This window comes from Mytilus californianus, unplaced genomic scaffold, assembly GCF_021869535.1.
Source record: "Mytilus californianus isolate M0D057914Y unplaced genomic scaffold, xbMytCali1.0.p SCAF_1, whole genome shotgun sequence".
Classification (NCBI taxonomy): Eukaryota; Metazoa; Mollusca; class Bivalvia; order Mytilida; family Mytilidae; genus Mytilus; species Mytilus californianus.
In genome coordinates this window covers 1,589,095-1,611,430 of record NW_026262581.1, presented here as the reverse complement: position 1 = coordinate 1,611,430, position 22,336 = coordinate 1,589,095, and the positions used below count along the sequence as shown (strand labels likewise).

The 22,336-nt window shown below is 32.4% G+C and overlaps 2 protein-coding genes across 5 annotated transcripts in view; one reads left to right on the top strand and one right to left on the bottom strand.

The window, feature by feature from the left end:
* The window catches only part of LOC127729919 (NEDD8-activating enzyme E1 catalytic subunit-like), a 60,549-nt gene extending 52,881 nt beyond the window's left edge, over window positions 1-7,668 (bottom strand). Inside the window, exon 1 of one of the 4 annotated variants that reach the window (XM_052237983.1) lies at window positions 7,581-7,668. The gene's annotated coding sequence lies outside the window, so the exon portion shown is untranslated. The other 3 variants (XM_052237908.1, XM_052238134.1, XM_052238067.1) reach the window with 3 other exon arrangements.
* Window positions 7,669-8,211: 543 nt separating this feature from the next.
* Window positions 8,212-22,071, top strand: LOC127729836 (PRA1 family protein 2-like). The gene is made up of 3 exons (XM_052237787.1): window positions 8,212-8,406; window positions 12,427-12,644; window positions 16,021-22,071. The coding sequence occupies exons 1-3, from the start codon at window positions 8,228-8,230 to the stop codon at window positions 16,158-16,160; spliced, it is 537 nt and encodes a 178-aa protein (XP_052093747.1). The 5' UTR covers window positions 8,212-8,227; the 3' UTR covers window positions 16,161-22,071.
* Window positions 22,072-22,336: the final 265 nt, after the last annotated feature.

The following is a 22,336-nucleotide window of genomic DNA, read 5'->3' as shown; positions in this document are numbered from 1 at the left end:
TGTGCAATTGAAGATTTCTTGCTATTGTGCAATACTGTGCAATTGAAGATTTCTTGCTATTGTGCAATACTGTGCAATTAAAAATTTCTTGCTATTGCACAATACTTATTATATAATAATTTACACATCCTGTTTGGTGTGTATCTTCTACCATATCATTATTATTTGCTTTTAAATATAAATCAGAAATAACCAACTTAAAATGGAAAATTTTGAAAGAAAACAAAAAGGAAAAAAAGAGAAAAAGGAAAAAAAAAATCCCCCCCCCCAAATTTTTTAACCCCCTTATGATTCATCACCCCCAAACTCAATCCCAGCCTTCCCTTTGTGGTATGGTACCTTGCAGTACAATTTCAGAGAGATCCATAAACTTGAACACAAGTTATTGTCTGGAAACTAGAAAAATGTGTTTTTTGCCCCTTTTTTGCCCCAAATTCCTAAACGTTTAGGGCAATTACCCCCAAACTCATACCCAGCTTTCCATTTGTGATATGGAACCTTGTAGTACAATTTCAGAAAGATCCATATACTTACACACAAGTTATTGTCCTGAAACTAGAAAAATGCTTGTTTTTTGCCCCTTTTTAGCCCCTAATTCCTAAAATATTGAGGCAATTACCCCCATCATCAATCCCAGCCTTCCCTTTGTGGTATGGTACCTTACAGTACAATTTCAGAGAGATCCATACACTTGAACACAAGTTATTGTCTGGAAACTAGAAAAATGTGTTTTTTTGCCCCTTTTTTTGCCCCAAATTCCTAAACGTTTAGGGCAATTACCCCCAAACTCATACCCAGCTTTCCATTTGTGATATGGAACCTTGTAGTACAATTTCAGAAAGATCCATATACTTACACACAAGTTATTGTCCTGAAACTAGAAAAATGCTTGTTTTTTGCCCCTTTTTGGCCCCTAATTCCTAAAATATTGAGGCAATTACCCCCATCATCAATCCCAGCCTTCCCTTTGTGGTATGGTACCTTACAGTACAATTTCAGAGAGATCCATACACTTGAACACAAGTTATTGTCAAGAAACTAGAAAAATGCTTATTTTTGAACCCTTTTTGGCCCCCAATTCCTAAACGTTTCGAGCAATTACCCCCATACTCATACCCAGCTTTCCCTTTGTGATATGGAACCTTGTAGTACAATTTCAGAAATATCCATACACTTACACACAAGTTATTGTCATGAAACTAGAAAAAATGCTTGTTTTTTGCCCCTTTATTGGCCCCTAATTCCTTAAATTTTGAGGCAATTACCCCTAAAATCAATCCCAGCATTCCCTTTGTGATATGGAACCTTGTGGTACAATGTCAGAGAGATCCATACACTAACACACAAGTTATTGTCTGGAAGTTACAAAAATGCTTATTTTTGGCCCCTTTTTCCTTAACTGTTGATACCATAACCCCCAAAATCAATCCCAACCTTTCTTTTGTGGTATTGAACCTTATGGTAAAATTTCATAGAGATCCATTCACTTAAACTAAAGTTATAGTGCGAAAACTAATGTGTCTTCGGACGACGACGACGACGACGCCAACGTCATACCAATATACGACCGCAAAATTTTTGCGGTCGTATAAAAAGGATATACATGTGACTTGGTTAAACATATGTCTTAATTGGGTAGATCTATTCCATCAAAACTTATTTACAATGTATATGCAGCACAAGCAAAAGTTCAGTAACTTGTGTGAATAGTCTCATTGGCAAATATACCAAATCTCAAAACTGTAATTAAATATCATTTGTTCTTCATTTTGGATAACCGAGACTGACATCATTTCTTTTAGTTTTAATTCCTTTTTCAACCTTTTTCACTTCTTTACTGCCAAGTTGACCAATGAATCATGAAAATGAGGTCACAGCCAAATTAACTCTGCCAGACAGACATACAGTACCAACCACGCAAATAGATATTCAAGATTGGTATTCGCCAATTATATTGTTAAGCAATGTCAAACTGCCAATCACAGATTCTACTTCCAAATTCCTCCAAAAGATCTCTCGAATCACAGAAGTATTAATTGTTAATGATGTGTGACTTCAAAATAAAATTAGGCAGCTTGTTTACCTATGTAATCTATATTTGATACACAAGTTGATTTCTTTCTTTTTTAATAGAAAAGTGACAGGAAGCATAGTTATAATTAATTCCTATTTTCATTGTGTCTTTTAAAATGGACAGGTGAAATTTAATAACTATATGCAGAAAACTTGATATCTGGTTCTCTTAGTGTTCTCAGGGCATGTACAAAATTTTAAAAGGTAAAAAAATTTCATTACCGGGGTATGTAAGAAGTTTTATGTGCGAAGAAAATCAAAAAGACATACATTTGACACATGCTGTATGAGGGGGTCAATCAAGGAGCTGTTCTACTTGTAATGGGGATTTCATTATTTAAATAAATGGAGAATGTGTCCATGGGACACAGATGATGCCCCCTCTTGCATATCATATAAAGTTATAAAGGGACATAATTGAAGAACGGTAAAAGTGACGCTACCCAAAAATTTTGTGGTAATAAGCATTGTGTGTAAGTCTCATAACACTTGGTTGAGGCTAACTTAAGTAAAGAACAGAAACTAAAAATTCAGTAATTTTTCTATTTGTAAACACGCATAACTCTAGAACGGTTGTGTATAAGTTTTATAACATTTGGTTGAGACAAACTAAAGTAAGGGAACGGAAACGAAAAATTCAGCAATTTTTATGTTTATAAAGGGACATAACTCAAGAAAGGTAAAAGTGTCGCCACCAAATTTCGTACTTAATCTGTATTATGTAGTAATAAGCATTGTGTATAAGTTTCATAACATTTGGTTGAGGCAAACTAAAGTTAGAAAACGGAAACAAAAAATTAGTACTTGATCTTAGAATTGTGGTAATAAATATTGTGTATAGGTTTCATAATGTTTGGTTGGGGCAAACTTAAGTTACGGAATTGAAACTAAAAATTTTGCAATCTTTCGATTTATAAAATGGCATAACTCAATAATGGTTAAAGTGACACTACCCAAATTCAACTTGATCTGTGCTTTATCAGTGGAAGTCAAAATTAAACATTGCATTGTATAAAGCATTGATTGTAGTTGATTCAACTATAATCATGGACAAAGGAAGATAACTCCAATTTTAAAAATTACTTGAATTTGATATTTAGAAGAAAATAAAAATTTTGCAATTTTTCCATTTATAAAGTGGCATAACTCTAGAACGGTTAAAGTGACACCATCAAAATTCAAACTTGATCTGTGTTTTATGGTACTTCCTAAGTTCTGTTATTTATAAACTATCAATTTATAACATTCTTTTACAGTAACTAATCTACTAATCTTGTTATTTTTAAACAGAGGAGCAAACATCCTTAAAAAGCAACAACTCCAATAAGGAGTTGTCTGACAATTTCGACCTGCATTAATCTTACCAATATTATCATTTTTGACTATTATTTTAGAAAATTATTGTAGATAGAGAGAAACTTTGAATAGCAGTCAGCAAGATAAGATCTACTACTACAAATAAGTGTTATGGCATAACACTTATTTTTAGATCTTGTCTTGCTGGTCATTTCTGCTATTCAAAGTTTCTCTCTATCTACAATAATCTAAAAAATAATAGTCAAAAATGGAAAATAATGGTAAAATTAGCCATTTAAAGGCAATAACTCCTAAAAGATAGAAGTTTTGATGTAAATAAACAATAGGTAGATCTCAATATTTTGAACTTTGTTGCCTATGTCAGATTTTCTTTATTAATAGCAGTTTTCAAGATAACAGAAAAACTTGCATTTTACCCATGTTATATTTTAATCAATGTCAGCCATGTTGGTTGCCAGATCTGACTATTAATGACATCTTTACACTAAATCCATTGGATGTTGGATGTTTACTGATTGATATTTTAGTCTTAGATACATGTTTTTTTTTATTAGTTGTTATTGGCTTTGAACTAGCTGTCAGTAACTGCGAGTACTCTCAGATCTGTACTTAGTGTCTTTTTGTTGTGGGGATGTATAAGTACCCGTCCACGTCCACTCTGTGTTTTTGTTAGATGTATTTCTATGTTTATCCATCTGATGAGTTAAGCCTTTTTCAACTGATTTTTATAGTTTGTTCTTATGTTGTACTGTTCATGCTGTTACACCACTGTCCCAGGTTAGGGGGAGGAGTGAACATGTTTAACACCGCCACATTCTTTATGTGCCTGTCCCAAGTCAGGAGCCTGTAGTTCATTGGTTGTTGTTGGTTCATGTCTGTCATACTTGTTTTTCATAAGGGAACGACCATTTAACTTCAGGGTGGGGGGTTATGGTTTTTTCCTAAAAAAATATTCTGATTCCCAATTTGATGAAAAAAAATATTGTGATCAAGCAGATGATCCAAAAAATATTCTGAATCCAGATTTTCCCCATACCTTCATATAGTATTCAATTTTGAAAAAATATATTTTGATTGATAGCGTCGAAAAAAATTTCTGACTCAGACAAAAAACCGTAACCCTCCCTTGAAGTTAAATGGTTGCTCCCTAAATTGTTTTGTTATAAATAAGGCCGTTAGTTTTCTCAATTGAATTGTTTCATATTTTTCATGTCAGGGCCTTTTATAGCCGACAATACGGTATGGGTTTTTCAAATTGTTGAAGGCCGTACGGTTGCCTATAATTGCTTACATCCACTTCATTTGAACTTTGGTGGATTGTTGTCTTATTGCATTGGCAATCATACCACATCTCCTTATTTTTACATAAGACACATTTTTTAAACTAGATAACACAATGCTGATTGTGGCCAAGTTTAGTTAAATTTGGCCTAGTATTTTCATAGATTTTTTTAAAAGTTAAAAGGATGATGAGGGATGACAGACGGCGGATGCCAAGTGGTATTATCAGTGATATAAAAAGATCAGGTCAATTTGGATGTATTTAAATAAGTTGGTATGAGTTTGTGCTGGTTAGAGTTTTTACTGTGGTACATTTTGACAATGGTACAAAGTTGCTATTTGTGGTACGAGTTGACGTTGGTGTGAGTTTACAATTTTACAATATTATTATATAACTCTGATTCCCTTAGAAATAAATATAATACACTGTTGACACAGAGATATGCCTCGCCTGTTGGCAGAAAATTCAGAAAAAGATATTTTAATGAACAGCAACATTGCTAATTAATTCAAAGCCGCTGGACCATGAACTAGGGGCAGGGCCTTGAAATGGTTGACAAACTGAGATGTACTGATAGTAATGCAACTTTATATAAAATATCATTGCCTATCATAAGTTGTTCCTATCAAACTATTTAAGCAGAAAACTTAACATTGAAAATTGGTAATTTATTAAAAATCACTGGACATACGGCGACAGGGCCTGGAAACAGTCGTCAAACTGATATGTAATGATAGTAATACAACTTTATAGAAAATATCGTTGATCTTTCACAAGTAATTCCTATCAAACTGACTTAACCAGAAAACTTAACATTGAAAATTGCTAATAAACTTAAAATCACTGGCCTAGGGGGAAGGGCCTCAAATAGTCATCAAACTGATAGTAATGCAAATTGATATGCACTGTTAGCTACAGTCTTCACGATAAACTTTTAGTTCTGCAGGCCAGGAGCTTAATTTTTGGAAAATTTTAGGTCGATTCTGTTGGCCTGTAGCTTTTTACAGGCCCGAAAGGGATTTTACAAGCCTGGGCTGCTGGGCCTGTGGTTCAGCAGGATGACTGTAGCTATGCAACTTTATAGAAAATTATCATTGATCTATTACAAGTAGTTCCTATCGATATGAATTAAACAGAAAACTAAACAACTGTTGACCTCACCAGAGGAAAAGCAACACCTATGTCTTGCCTTCCGTGATTTTTGTCAAAGGCGAGACAAAAAAATTGAAAAGAGACATGTAATGATCAGCTGTTAAGTGCAATTTCCAATAGTATCAAGTAAAAGATTTTAAAAGGAAAGTAACCTCTCAGCTTATGTCAAAATCGTAAAATAAACTTAACATCACTTTAATATATACTCTGTTAACACAGAGATATGTCTTGTCTTGACGCAGACCGCCGCCGTTGCCGCCAACGCCGGAAACAGCATACCTATGTCACCACTTGTCATTATTTTGTAAAACATTACTGAATGTCCACGACATCATGTTAGTTGTAAATTGAGATTCTCGTTAAAGATTGTAAGCCTATATATGAAGATATCTCCCAATCGCATATTAATTAACCTATAAAGAGCTAATTTCTATCATATTTTAAAGATATCTTCCATATCAACGAAATGGTCGTGAAATAAAAAATCCACTGCTGATCACAAGCTGGTAGAGTCGTACGTTTGCAATCACATTTCTTTCTACCTTTTATATTTCAATTTTTATTTAATGAATATACAATGTAATAAATCTTCCGTTAATTCCCATCCTTAACCTACCGAATAGTACAATTGATCGACTCGTAATAAATGAAAATAAAACAAATCAGCTGAGTGATTACTCAACATCCTCAGATGAAAATCATTGTAAAATGATAACTTAAACAGACAATCAGTTTTCCGTTTGAATAGTTTTGAATCTTATATCCGAGGATGTTCAAAGTCGCCGTTGTATTTATTTAATTTAATCGTCGACAGTAATAGTCCTGGGTCGTTTCGAAAATCTTGATTTTCCTTGAAGGTCGCCATTTTTTTTTCACCTGTGCGACTTGTAAATCGCAAGTAGTCTCCCTTTTACCGGTTTTGATAGCGATTTGACTTCACTATGAAGTCAGTTGGCCGGCGAGATTTAGCGATTTTCAAAATTCTTTGGCGACTTAAATCGTCATTTAGCCGGCAAGATTATGGCCTGAGTAAAAGTGACTGCACCAAAAATTCAAACTGGATCTGTATATTGTGGTAATAAGCATTGTGTGTAAGTTTCATAACATTTGGTTGAGGCAAACTTTAGAGAACGGAAACGAAAAATTTAGCAATTTTTTCCATTTGTAAAGGAGCATAACTCTAGAACGGTAAAAGTGACACCATCAAAATTGAAATTTGATCTGTATTTAGTGGTAATAAGCATTGTGTATAAGTTTCATAACATTTGGTTGAGGCAAACTAAAGTTAGAGAACGGAAACCAACTTTGGGACGTACGTACTGACAGACAAACGTATGTACAGATGGACAAGGGTAAAACTTAATGCCCCCTCTGTGACGGCGGGGGCATACATTTTGTAAAAAGTGAAGAAGGTTGTTGTTCTTATCATGATAAAAACAATAAATTATCCCTCTGATCATTTGTTAATCATGTTAATTGTTAATTGTCATTTCTTTGATATATCTACAGTATTCATTATGCTTTTGTCAAGTAATTGTTGAGAAAATACCAAACAAGATAGAGCTCTATAAAACTTTTTTCAAGCAACTTTCTGTCCTTTTTGCTGGCAGTTTACATTTCCATGTTTTCTGTTCTTCAAAAATTTCGAGATTGAACACCTTCTGACACGAAAACTGATTTTTTTTTTTCAGCTGAGGGTACACACGATAACTTCGTTCTCATGAAAATGTTACATTGGCTTCAAATTCATTTGTACCTGTTTTTTCTTTTTATGATTTTTACCGGTTGGTATAACTTAGGTTCTTAAATGTAATCAACAAAATTCATACAGTAGCAAACGTTAGTATCATGCAGATGCTATTATTGATAAGTATTTTATACGGTATCAGAATTGACTACATTAGATATCACAAATAATAAAACTAACGCTTTCAAAAATGGAAACAAAAATTAACCACAACGTACATAAAATTATACACTATTCAGTTGCATTTCAATATAATGATTTAGCTAAATGTAAATAAAATTTGCAAAATATTATTATTTTTGCATTTCTGTTCCATGTATATTGGTATCCTCTAAAGAGAAACATTATATAATTTTATTCCTATTTGGAAAGTTGTAGCGTGTTGTTATTGGAAATACCAAACTGTAATTTTGTGTACAGCATATGATTCTATAATGAAACAATCTAAAGGCGTAATTTTTTGTAAATTATTGCTTATATCATAACAACATTTAAAAAAAATAATATATTTAAATTTACTGTATAAAACAAATGCCAATTCTTTTTATTTTTGTTCAAAGTATTTGTACATAAACACACTTTGCATAACATGCATTTCACCGATTTGTATCAATGTTTGATACTCAAAGGCTGCAAGCGGCCTCAATATTGACAGCATGGCCGAAGTACAGATTGCCCCTCTTCGTTCCATGAGTGATTTTGTATTGGACTCTGCTAGATTTCAAGTTCCTAACATCAAAGACGCAGAGAAATGGGCGAACAGAGTTCTGAACAATTTACTGTATTATCAGACGAATTATTTCTTAGTAGCTTTGATGGTCTTTTTATTGATTGGGTATGCTTACAAAGTTTATGAGGCAGGTGCTGCCTGAGGGTTTAATATATTGGTTTCGAATTTTATTTGTGTAGTCTAAATACATGAGGCCTGAAGCTTATTAATTTGGTAATAAAAAGCGCAGGCCTACCGAACATGACGAATGGCGAATGCAAGATCTTGCAAATCCCTTTTGGGATCCTGTGTTCAGAGACAGAGTGATTTTCTGACGAAGCCGGGTCCGTTCACCCTGATTCACATTCGCCCTAGTACCTGTTCGCCCTAATACCTGTTCGCCCAGGGTCCATTCGCCCTGATTTTTTATTTTTTTTTATTGTTGAATGTTGTCTATAGCTAGTTGCATAATCTTTATTATTTGAACAGAGTATGTTAAAGTTTGTTGAAAAATTTGCCGAATATTTGTATTGCTGCAACCTAATAATTCTTTTCCTTTGATTTGCATAGTAGAATACTGGAATACAATGTACTTATCTTTATTGATATTTGTTAACAAATTTGATAATTCTAGCAAGTCAATTTACATTGATTTATGCAGTATAATAGTAAATGAACTTATAAATCCGTGCATCATTGTTTTTACTCCTTGCAAGCTGATTTGTTTATCAAAACAAAATGTTTTTATTATTAATCCATTAAAGACAATTATTACAACAATCAGTGAGAATTATTATAATGAACTATCAATGCTCCAAAACAAGCCATCAACTTTTAAATATTTCCATGTGTTTTCATGACTTTCGAGAATTTATACCATATAAATATCTGAATAAGTTTTTTAAATTTTTATACCCTTATTATTAATATTTTTTAATAAAAGTAGAAAGAACGAACCCAAGGCGAACGGACTATATGGATAAACAAACTCAGGGCGAACGGACCCAGGGCGAATAAGTTATCAAGGCGAACGGACCCGATACCTTTTCTGACTGGCACTGGCTGCTTTCGAGCACTACGGCTATACTTCCACATCGTCCACAGGATGTGTCTGCTATACGCACATCGTCCATAGAATATGTTATCCATATCTTGTAAAGACATATTGTCCATACTTTAAGTATTATTTCCATTGTGGTTATAACAAAAGCATAATTAATAATTATGTTCATCAAAGAAATGATAAGCAATCAACAATCTTCTTAAATTTTAAAATTAATCATTATCTGATTACTTAGTTTTATATATCAAACTAAACTTATTGTTTTAACTATGACAGAAATTAATCTCTCATTTTGGATATTCGTTTTCATTTGTTTTATTTTTAGCTCACCTGGCCTAAAAGCTTTTCTCATCACTTGGCGTCCGTCGTCGTTGTACGTTAACTTTTGCAAAAATCTTCTCCTCTGAAACTGCTTGGCCAGATTTAACCAAACTTGGCCACAATCATTATCGGGGTATCTAGTTTAAAAGTGTGTCCGACGACCCCGCCTGCCAACCAACATGGCCGCCATGGCTAAAAATAGAACATAGGGGTAAAATGCAGTTTTTATACGACAAATAACTTTTAGTATTAGTAAATAGAAATCTTTGAAATTTAAACACAAGGTTTATAACAACAAAAGGAAGTTTGGGATTGATTTTGGGGGTTATGGTCCCAACAGTTTAGGAATTAGGGGCCAAAAAGGGGCCCAAATAAGCATTTTTCTAGTTTCCAGACAATAACTTGTGGAACAGTGTAAGGATCTCTCTGTAATTGTACAACAAGTTTCCATACCACAAAGGGATGGTTAAGATTGGCTTTGGGGGGTTATGGCTCAAACCGTTTAGGAATAAGGGGCAGAAAAGAGAGAAAAAACAAGGGGGTCCTGGTTAATGGACAATTACTTAAAGTACAATGTTGTGTTTGAATTACCTCCCTTACACTGCTTTTAAATTATGAATAAAGAAATGTTATCTTGTCTTGAGGTGATTAGCTGTCAATTAATTTTAGAAGTTACTATTTTAATAATTTTAAAAATGCTGATTAAGGTATATTAATTTTAGCCATGATTATGTATGTCATTTGCTATTTTAAGACTTTTATGATGTATTTAAATGGGTTATTATGGTTGCAAACTCCATTGGAAATTTGAATTGAGATTATGACCATATCTTGAGGGAAAGAATTTTTTTTGGGGGAAGTGGGTGGAGGTTAAAAAAAAAGGGGGGGACAATTTTTTCTCCTCAAGATTTCAGAAATCAAAAATAAAATTCGCAACAGCATAGTGTATTGCACAAAAGCAAAAAATTGAATATAAATTCAAATCATATAACCAATTCTAAGTTCTTTGACTACAGTTATCCTGTGTCAGAAACCTATTATGTGTCAATATTTAATTACAATCCAAATTCAGACCTGTATCAAGCTCAAATATTGTTTCCATTTTTGCCCCAACTGTTCAGGGTTGGACCTCTGCCGTCGTATCTAGCTATACTCAGCGAAGCAATTTATTTATGTAATGATGTAACCTTAAACAGACATATATTTTTTTTTGGCCTAACAAGTAAAAACAATCTGGAGTCAAAGTTTGTTACACATCAATTAATTTGTCAAACATTCATAGAATTTTATGAAACTTTGTCAGAAGCTTTTTTATGATTAAGAGATAATGTCTGAAGCAAACTTTTGAAATTATATTTTTTTCCTTTTCAGTATTTTTATGAAAGATGGACTTAGTTTTTATACGATCGTATTTTTTGCGGTCGTATATTGGTATCACGTCGTCGTCGTCAGCGTCATCCGAAGACATTTGGTTTCCGGAAAATAACTTTAATTTAAGTGTATGGATCTCTATGAAATTTAATCAGAAGGTTCAATACCACTAAAGGAAGGTTGTGATTGTTTTTGGGGGTGATGGTCCCAACCGTTTAGGAATTAGGGGCCAAAAAGGGGCCAAAACTAGTTTCAGGACAATAACTTGTGTATAAGTATTTTGATTGCTCTGAAATTGTACCACAAGGTTCAATACCACAAGTAGAAGGTTAGGATTCATTTTGGGGGTAATTGCCCAAACTTTTCAGGAATAAGGGGCCAAAAAGGGTCTAAAACAAGCATTTTTCTAGTTTTCAGACAAACATGTGTTTAATGTATGGATGTCTCTTAATTTGTACCACATTTTACAAAAAGAAAATTTCTTCAAAATTATTTTTTTGGATGGGGGGGGTTCAATTTTTTTTCCCTCAAAAAATTCTCTTCAAACATTTTTTTGGAGAGGGGGGGTTAAAAAAAATGGGGGGGGTCCATTTTTTTTTTCTCAAGATATAAGAAATTTTCAATTTCCAAAGAAAAAATTGGGGGTCACAATTTATTTTGCTAATTCTTTATCTGAAAACAGATTTACTAAGTATTGCGCAACAGCACAGTGTATTGCACAAGAGCAAGAAATTTTCAATTGAATATAAATTCATATACAACCAATTTCAAGTTCTTTGACTACTTTTATTCTGTGTCATCAAGATATAAGAAATTTTCAATTTTCCAAAGAAAAAATTGGGGGTCACAATTTATTTTGCTAATTCTTTGTCTGAAAACAGATTTACTAAGTATTGCGCAACAGCACAGTGTATTGCACAAGAGCAAGAAATCTTCAATTGAATATAAATTCATATACAACCAATTTCAAGTTCTTTGACTACTTTTATTCTGTGTCAGAAACCTCTAATGTGTCAAATATTTAGGTACAATCTAAATTCAGACCTGTATCAAGCTTGAATATTGTGTCCATTTTTGCACCAACTGTTCAGGGTTGGACCTCTGCAGTCGTATCCAGCTGCGCTGGGCGAAGCAGTTTATTTTATTTATTTTTTTAGGGAATTTAACCCAGGATTTTAATAAAATAGTGATAATTGTGTCTGTTTTAACATATTTAAGGCAATGCTTTAAAAAGTTATGGATTATGGTTCTAAGCATATTGGAAAACAATTACCACAAATACTTGGAAACAACCATTTGTGAAATTCTTTTGGTTGAAATTTTTTAACCAAGATGAAGCAGAACCAAATAAGTATGCTGAATGATGTTATAAGTATTTGTTTACTTTTCAGAATTCTTCATCCTGTTAAAATGGTATGTGGCTTTGCTGCCATATCAGTGGCGTTTGGCGTCTTCGTATATTGTACAAACTCGCAATGGACAGCTCGTCGGTTTAAACAAGATCATCCACTGATCAGTGTTTTAATAGTTTTAGCTGTAGGATACTTACTAGTATATATGATTGGGGCAGTGATAGTATTCATGTTTGGCATAGCATTCCCATTGCTTTGTAAGTACCACTACTAGTCTCACATGTTTTATAGTATTACACCTGTAGTATGTGTATCCTATTAATTTAACTAAATTAATTTTTTTATGCCCCCGCCGTAGCGGAGGGGGCATTAAGTTTACCCTTATCTGTCTGTCCGTCCGTCTGTACGTCACAAAGTTGGTTTCTGTTCTCTAACTTTAGTTTGCCTCAACCAAATGTTATGAAACTTATACACAATGCTTATTACCACTAAATACAGATCAAGTTTGAATTTTGGTGGCGTCACTTATTCCGTTCTAGAGTTATGCTCCTTTACAAATGGAAAAATTGCTAAATTTTTCGTTTCCGTTCTCTAACTTAAGTATGCCTCCACCAAATGTTATGAAACTTATACACAATGCTTATTACCACAATATACAGATCAAGTTTGAATTTTGGTGCCGTCACTTTTACTGTTCTAGAGTTATGCCCTTTACAAATGGAAAAATTTAACAATTTTTATTTTTTTTTCTAATTATCAAGTCATTTTTAAAATTGGAGTTATCTTCCTTTGTCCATGATTATAGTTGAATTAACTACAATCAATGCTTTATACAATGCAATGTTTAATTTTGCCTTCCACTGATAAATTAAAGCAATTTTTACCCTTCATTTCTAAAAACATTTTAAAGTCTTCTTTGAAAAGTGGAGCTATCTTTCTTTGTGCATAATGATAGTTGAATCATCTACAACCAATGCTTTATACAATGCAATATTCAATTTTACTTCCTACTGATAAATTAAAGCAATCTTTACCATTCAGTGCTTACAAGCACTTTGATTACCGTTCTAGGGTTATGCCCCTTTACAAATGAAAAAAATGTTGAATTTTTCGTTTCCGTTCTCTAACTTGAGTTTGTCTTAACTAAATGTAATTTCTAAAAATATCAATAGCATTATTCAAGTAATTTTAAAAATTGGAGTTATCTTCCTTTGTCCATGATTATAGTTGAATCAACTACAATCAATGCTTTATACAATGCAATGTTTAATATTGCCTTCCACTGATAAAACACAGATCAAATTGAATTTGGGTAGTGTCACTTTAACCATTATTGAGTTACATGTATGCCCCTTTATAAATCAAAAGATTGAAAAATTTTTAGTTTCCATTCTGTAACTTAAGTTTGCCCCAACCAAACATTATGAAACCTATACACAATATTCATTACCTCAAAGCTAAGATAATGTACAATTTTTTTGTTTCCGTTTTCTAACTTTAGTTTGCCTCAACCAAATGTTATGAAACTTATACACAATGCTTATTACTACATAATACAGATTAAGTACGAAATTTGGTGGCATCACTTTTACCATTCTTGAGTTATGTCCCTTTATAAACATAAAAATTGCTGAATTTTTTCGTTTCCGTTCTCTAACTGTAGTTTGTCTCAACCAAATGTTATAAAACTTATACACAACCGTTCTAGAGTTATGCGCATTTACAAATAGAAAAATTGCTGAATTTTTAGTTTCTGTTCTCTATTTAAGTTAGCCTCAACCAAATGTTATGAGGCTTACACACAATGCTTATTACCACAAAACTCAGATCAAGTTCAAATTTGGGTAGCATCACTTTTACTGTTCTTTAGTTATGTCCCTTTATAACTATATGATATGCAAACGGGGGCATCATCTGTGTCCACATGTGGACACAATCCACATTTATTTAAGATATACATTTTGTAACTTGTGTTTATCTGTAAAAAAAAAAGTAAAAACAACCAAATCAGTCATTGTCAGTAGGATAAAAGTAAATAGCTTGGACACAGGATCTGTATTCTAATCTGACTGTAAACAAATATAAAACAAAAGTCAATCAAATCACTAAAAATTCATCATTACACAATATACATGATATACAATGTATTAACCACGTTAACTTATTACTGAGACTGACCCATAAAGATATACAAGGGACCCATGGAACTAGCATGACTATGGGAAGGTGTTAAGTACAGTGAAAAAGTAAGTGAAATTCGAAATTTGCCTCAATGGGTGGTTACTCCTATTTGAAAGTGACTTCTCTTGGTACATGCATAATTGAAAAGCCCTTAAAGGTAATTAGGTGAACAAAAGATGATGTGGTGTGTTTGTCACTGTAATGAGACATCAACCCAGTGACACAAAAAACCAAGACATCAAGAGGGCATTCATGGTTTTCAGCAAGATATATGATTGTCATATGTCAAGGTCTACAATGTAAATGGCCCAGAGTTTGAAAAGTTTTAAATAAAGTAGCAGAATTTATTGTAGATCCACCAACAACACCAAATACTTTAAATGACAAAAACATGATGATGAAACATAATGTCAGCTAGTAAGAAATTTTCCTGGTTTGCCACAATGAGACATATCCATTATCTTGTGACATGATTACACTATTGCTTTTTATGCCCCCGCCGTAGCGGAGGGGGCATTAAGTTTTACCCTTGTCCGTCTCTACGTCCGTACGGACATCCCAAAATTGGTTTCCATTCTCTAACTTTAGTTTGCCTCGTTATGAAACTTATACACAATGCTTATTACCACAAAACACAGGTCAAGTTTGAATTTTGGTGGCATCACTTTTGCAGTTCTTGAGTTATGCTCCTTTACAAATTGAAAAATTGCTGAATTTTATGTTTCTGTTCTCTAATTTTAGTTTGCCTCAACCAAATGCTATGAAACGTATACACAATGCTTATTACCACAAAACACAGATCAAGTTTAAATTTTGGTGGCGTCACTTTAACCATTTTAGAGTTATACTCCTTTACAAATGGAAAAATTGCTTAATTTTTTGTTTGCGTTCTCTAACTTTAGTTTGCCTCAACCAAATGTTATGAAACTTATACACAATGCTTATTACCACAAAACACAGATCAAGTTTAAACTTTGGTGGCGTCACTTTTATCGTTCTAGAGTTATGCTCCTTTACAAATGGAAAAGTTGCTAAATTTTTCGTTTCCCTTCTCTCACTTAAGTATGCCTCCACCAAATGTTATGAAACTTATACACAATGCTTATTACCACAATATACAGATCAAGTTTGAATTTTGGTGCCGTCACTTTTACTGTTCTAGAGTTATGCCCCTTTACAAATGGAAAAATTGCTGGATTTATTGTTTCGGTTATCTAACTTAAGTTTGCCTCAACCAAATGTTATGATACGTATACACAATGCTAATTACCACAAAACTCTGATCAAGTACAAATTTGGGTAGCATCACTTTTACAGTTCTTGAGTTATGTCCCTTTATAACAGGATATGCAAGAGGGGGCATCATCTGTGTTCCATGGACACATTCCCCATTTATTTAGATCTCATATCTCCTTCATGCATTTATTTATGATCTATTTCTTATTATTGCAGTAGTAATTGTTCATGCATCACTTAGAATGAGGAATGTGAAAAACAAGATAACAAATAGAATTGAACATATTGGATTGAAAAGAACTCCAATGGGTATAATATTGGAAGGCTTAGGTCAAGAGCAGGAAGCTGGATCATAGAGTAAATTTGGAAGAGATGTTTTTATTTAATGAGATGGAATCTCAAAGATGATGTGCAATTTTAACCAGCTGTTAATGCAGTTACATGTGATATAATAACATTATTGTTTGTACTATACAAGTGGTTAGTACCTGTAGTTGTGGTATTTGGGTATCAGTTTAATTTTAATCTTGCCTTTATTATGCATTTAAATCAGTTTAGTATTAAGGTGTAATGAATTGCTTAAAATATATTGGAAGAACTGTTGATTGAATCATTAGCAAAGAATATAAATTCATTCAACTTTTTCATTGGGTAAATATTGTCATATTTCATTCTTTATTCTACAGTAAAACATCCATCAGTCATTATCATGGTATAGCCTGTGACATATAATTAATCCTAACCATTTCCTTTAAACATTGCTTACTTGATTTTTACAATAATTAACTACAATTTTATGAAACTTGACAGCCTATATCCACATGATATTCTGTAGCTCATGTGTACAGCCTATATATATATATCCACATGATATTCTATAGCTCATGTGTACAGCGTATATCCACATGATATTCTATAGCTCATGTGTACAGCCTTTATATATATCCACATGATATTCTATAGCTCATGTGTACAGCCTATATCCACATGATATTCCATAGCTCATGTGTAGAGCCTATATCCACATGATATTCTATAGCTCATGTGGATTTGTTCTTATAATTACTTTATATCAAATAAGTAAAACTAAAAGGTGTCTTTGAAGTTTTGATGAGAATACTGGACTTATCATTTCTAAAAGCAATGTGTTATTTTTATATTTTTTATTTAAAGAAAAGAGAGAAGTGATTTTCTGTGTTAAAGCTTAATATTTAGAATTTTCCAATTTAAATTTTGTATTTTAAGATGTTAAATGGTGTCTGTGATTATACATGTTGACTGTTTTAAGGAATTGATGTATGCTATTTGTTATTCTATTGTATAATGGTGTGCAAGTTGTCTTTCATATTCTAGTTTTAACTTTGTTATGGTTATTTTCATTTATAAAGTATATGCACAGTACCTGCAGTATAGTTTTATGTAGAAGTTTTTTTAATGGATCACATTTTTCATAAATATACTTATTCTCTTCTGATGCCAAAACTGTGCTTATTGAAATTTTAGATGTATAAGGGCAAAATGTTTCATATTGTATTGTAAAGAAGAAATTAAAGCCCAAGAGGTTTTATTTTAAACAGATGTAATTAATTTTTACAAAACAAGTGTACAAAAAATGTAGTTTATTGTCAATGTTTCCATCGATTTACACTTGCCTACAGTAATAAACATGTATGTAAATAAAATCTCATATATAAGCTATTAGATAAGTAGTTGGGAACTAAAATATTTGACATAAATTTTATAAAATATGTTTTTAGAATTTGAATTAAAGTGTGAAATTTTGGATTACTTGTTTCCTTCATTTTGATATACAGGAAAGTGTACATTCTTTCTACATTCTTTAGCCTTGTGAATGTCTTTGATCTATGAAATCTGGCTAAATAATACATACACAGAAATATTCAGGAACATTACTTTGTGTCCAACTTAGCCTGCATAAAGCAATTTTTTATGAAATGTTATAGAAAAGTATGCTATTGATACAGAATACAACTGATAAGCAACACAAACCTTCAAAATTATGAATCAACACGATGCACTGCTGTAGATATCCACTGTGTATGTACTGATATCATTTGTTTCCTTGGAAATAAAGACACATGCTCAGAACAATAATGATTGGTGAAAGTTTTATGCAGTTAAATTGGATAATATGAAGAATTTAGAGAAAGCTTTAGATGTGGTGCAAATTTTTAGTCTCATTTGTTAGTAACTATTTACAGAATGTTTTGAATGAACAATTTTTACAGAGCCTGTACATTGGACATACTTGTTGGATGTCCTTCTTTATATATATATATAAGTAATGGCCAGTTTACAAATTATTTAGTTTGAAATGAACATGAACAAAACATTTTTGATATTTTTTTTTATAAAGACCTAAATGTAAATCAGTTGAAACATTGATAATGTTGATGTTGACTTTTGTTACCAGTCTTTGTACTTATTGACTCTCATTAGTGTAAACCATAATTACCTGGTGATACAGTCAGTGAAATCCATTATTTATATAATTAGTCTATGCTTTGCTTAAGAATATTTTGTTAATAATTGTTTACATGCCGCATTGCCTGTGCTGTTTGATATATTAATTACTTAACATCATCAAATTAAACAAATTGTCTGCTTTAAGAATTATCCATGTAATTTTACCCCACATTTGCTTTTATTCCTTTGAGAAGAGAACAATGATGTTATATCACTGATACTTTTTGAAGATCTTATTTAATAGTCACAATAGCTAGTTAGATTTTATCTCGAAAAGTCCCACAAAGGACCAAAGTGTTGGAAATCAAATTATATAATGAAAGTGTCATATGTCTTAAGATACTAGAAAAGTGTCTTCTCTAGATTGTAGAGAATGTGTCATCTGTTGTAGATACAAGAGAAAATGTCCTCTGTCATAGATACTAGATAGGGCATGTGTCATATGTCTAAGATACTAGAGAAATGTTCTCTCTAGGTTGTAGAGAAAGTGTCATCTGTTGTAGATACAAGAGAAAATGTCCTCTGTCATAGATACTTGAGCATGTGTCATCTTGTCTTGGATACTAGAAAAAGTGTCCTCTCTAGATTGTAGAGAAAGTGTCATCTGTTGTAGATACCAGAGAAAGTGTCCTCTGTCATAGATACTAGAGCATGTGTCATCTTGTCTTAGATACTAGAAAAAGTGTCCTCTCTAGATTGTAGAGAAAGTGTCATCTGTTGTAGATACGAGATAAAGTGTCCTCTGTCATAGATAGAGGGCATGTGTCATCTTGTCTTAGATACTAGAAAAAGTGTCCTCTCTAGATTGTAGAGAAAGTGTCATCTGTTGTAGATATGAAAGAAAGTGTCCTCTGTCTTAGACAATTATATATATGATACTTATGATGAAAAATAACTGGCCTCATCTGGCTACTTGAATACTTAAAGTGATCCATTTTCCTACTTAAAACAGTATAAAGTTATGTAATATATTGGTAAATCAAAACAGTAAAATTATGTAATGTAATGGTAAATCAAAACAGTAAAATTATGTAATGTAATGGTAAATTAAAACAGTAAAATTATGTTATGTAGTGGTAAATTAAAACAATAAAATTATGTTATGTAGTGGTAAATTAAAATGTGTCAAATGTGTATTGTAATAATTGATCACTAACGTTCTGTGTGTTTCAAAAGGTTCATTATAAATTTGACTTATATATTACATTGTACTTAATTACTTTAATTTATGTACACAATCTTCCTAACAAAGATAGCACAACACATGCAACAATCCATCAAATTTGTTTGATAATTTGATGTTTTACCTGTTTAACAGTAGTACTCAATTTACTTCACTCCTTAACAGCCTCACCTAATCAGGAAAGTTGGTGATTGATATGTTTAATGACCTTGACTAGTTATAAAACCCTGACACAGTTGGTAGCATGGAAGTCACTGACCGATAAAAGTTTTACCTAGCTTGTAATTTTTATGATTTATTTGGACTTTGATCTTATTTTCCCATTTGTTATGCCCCCGCCGTAACAGAGGGGGCATTAAATTTTACCCTTGTCCTTCTGTCCGTCCGTACCTCCCATAATTGGTTTCCGTTCTCTAACTTTAGTTTGCCTCAACCAAATAATATGAAACTTATACACAATGCTAATTACCACAAAACACAGATCAAGTTTGAATTTTGGTGGTGTCACTTTTACCGTTCTAGAGTTATGCCTCTTTACAAATGGATAAATTGCAAAATATTTCGTTTCCGTTCTCTAACTTTAGTTTGCCTTAACCAAATGTTATGCAACTTATGCACAATGCTAATGACCACAAAACACAGATCAAATTCGAATTTTGGTGACGTCACTTTCACTGTTCTAGAGTTATGCCTCTTTACAAATGGAAAAATTGCTCAATTTTTGGTTTCCATTCTCTAACTTAACTTTGCCTCAACTAAGTGTAATGAAACGTATACACAATGCTAATTACCACAAAACTCAGATCAAGTACAAATTTGGGTAGTGTCACTTTTACAGATCTTGAGTTATGTCCCTTTATAACATTATATGCAAGCGGGGGCATCATCTGTGTCCTATGGACACATTCCCCATTTATTTTTTATTTATCTTGCATAAAATGTAAAATTTGATGATATTCATCCTTAGGATCCTCTGAATGAAAGCAAGCTTCTGACAGGCACATTTTGCATCAGTCCCAATAAATTTTTAACCGGATTTTCGAAAGTGTCATCTGTTGTAGATCATGTTTAAGTAACTCCTTATTTTGTAATTGTCAAATGCAGACTTAACTTTGTAACTAAGTTCCTTCAAACTGAAGTAGAATATGTGATATGACTAAATTCTTTCAAACTAAACCAAATTACCAGAAAAAGTGGTCAAAGTGTTAGTATACATTTCAAATGGTTTTCATATATGTTGTTGCAGCGTCATGAGACTTTATTAAGGGTTTATTTATCATTCTTATTAAATACTATAAGAGAGATGTATCATGGTATACTGTTGTTCTTCCATCTGTGTGTTCAATGTCTGAGCATGTCTCACAATAATTCAAGCATGTAGGAAAGAATCCTTACTAAATTTGTACATATTTTATGTTCTATGAAGACTTGCTTCCTTTTAATTTTGATGATTTAAGATTAGTTGTGACGTCAATCTCAAACAATTCCTGTATGTCAAGTGACAACTCAATAATGCCTTTACAAATGAAATGTTTACACAATGTAAGATTTTATAGAGACTACCTTTCGATTTTGATGACTTTCAGATTAGTCTAATCTTGAGTTATGGGACTTTAATCATCAAAATACTAAGCATTGAAATGTCTATTGATAACTCATGTGTGCTTTCACAGAACTACATGGAATTTGTTAACAGTGTCACAACTAATGACTGTTAGCTCTATTTCGATTTTGAAGATTTTCATATTAGTTAATCCAGAGTCGCAGTACTTTAATTAATCATCTAAAATGAGGCAATTTTTTCAAATGTCCCATAATTAAATCAAGTATCCTCTCAGTATCCTGCAACACGTGTTGTAAGATATTTCTCCACTCGGATAGTTAAATTTTATTCCTAAAACCGGGAGGCTTGCTGAACTTTTCAAATAATTAAAATTTAATTGTTGAGAGTGGAGAAATATCGTAATACACGAGTTATAGTGGTGGAATCTGTTTCTCTAATTATTTTTATCCATCATTTTCAAAGATTTGCAGAAAGTTGTGTTCTTTATTTGTGACGTCATCAGGCATGGTTGCCTTTTTTCTTGACGTCACAATAGGAAATTCAGAAGAAATCAATATTTGACGTAATAATTAAATTTCTACCAATCATTTGCCGAGAACAGTTATTTCACTAGTGAGGAGAACAATTTTTTCACAATCGGTTGGGAAATGTGAAAAAAGGAAAAAAATTGTGAGAAATTGACCAATTATAGGTTCATAAGCTTACTTTGTATAATACATGTAATACTGATTAATTTTGTAGATCAATGGTTCCAAAGTTATTACACTGTATTCATAAAAAACTTGGCACTTTTCATATGCTAGGTGATAATTAGAGTGTATTTTCTTCAGTTCACATCATTTTACTTTTTTTAAGCCAAGGTCGATTTTGAGGATTTTTAAATTAGTCTGTCTACAGTAAAGGACTTTTAATCGTCAAAACATAGCAATTATTTTTATTATAATTGGGTCATGATAAATTTGATATTCTTTCATATATATACATCCTTATGAATTTTGTACACACTGTTTTACAAATATAATTTGGAAAGGTATTTAGAGAGTGTTTATAGTTTTTGTGTTTACTAGCTCAACCGGCCTGAAAGGCCAAATTATCTATTGTCATCACTTGCATTCTTCCATCATTATCTGTAAACTTTTCACCTTATTATCTTCTTTAACTAACTTGGCCTATTTTAACCAAATTTGATATTGGTGGTACATTAGTGGTACGAAGTGCCCTTTGAAACTGTATGGTGAATCACATTTTCATTGTTATCTCTGAAACTACATGGTCAATGTTAACCAAACTTGGCAGGA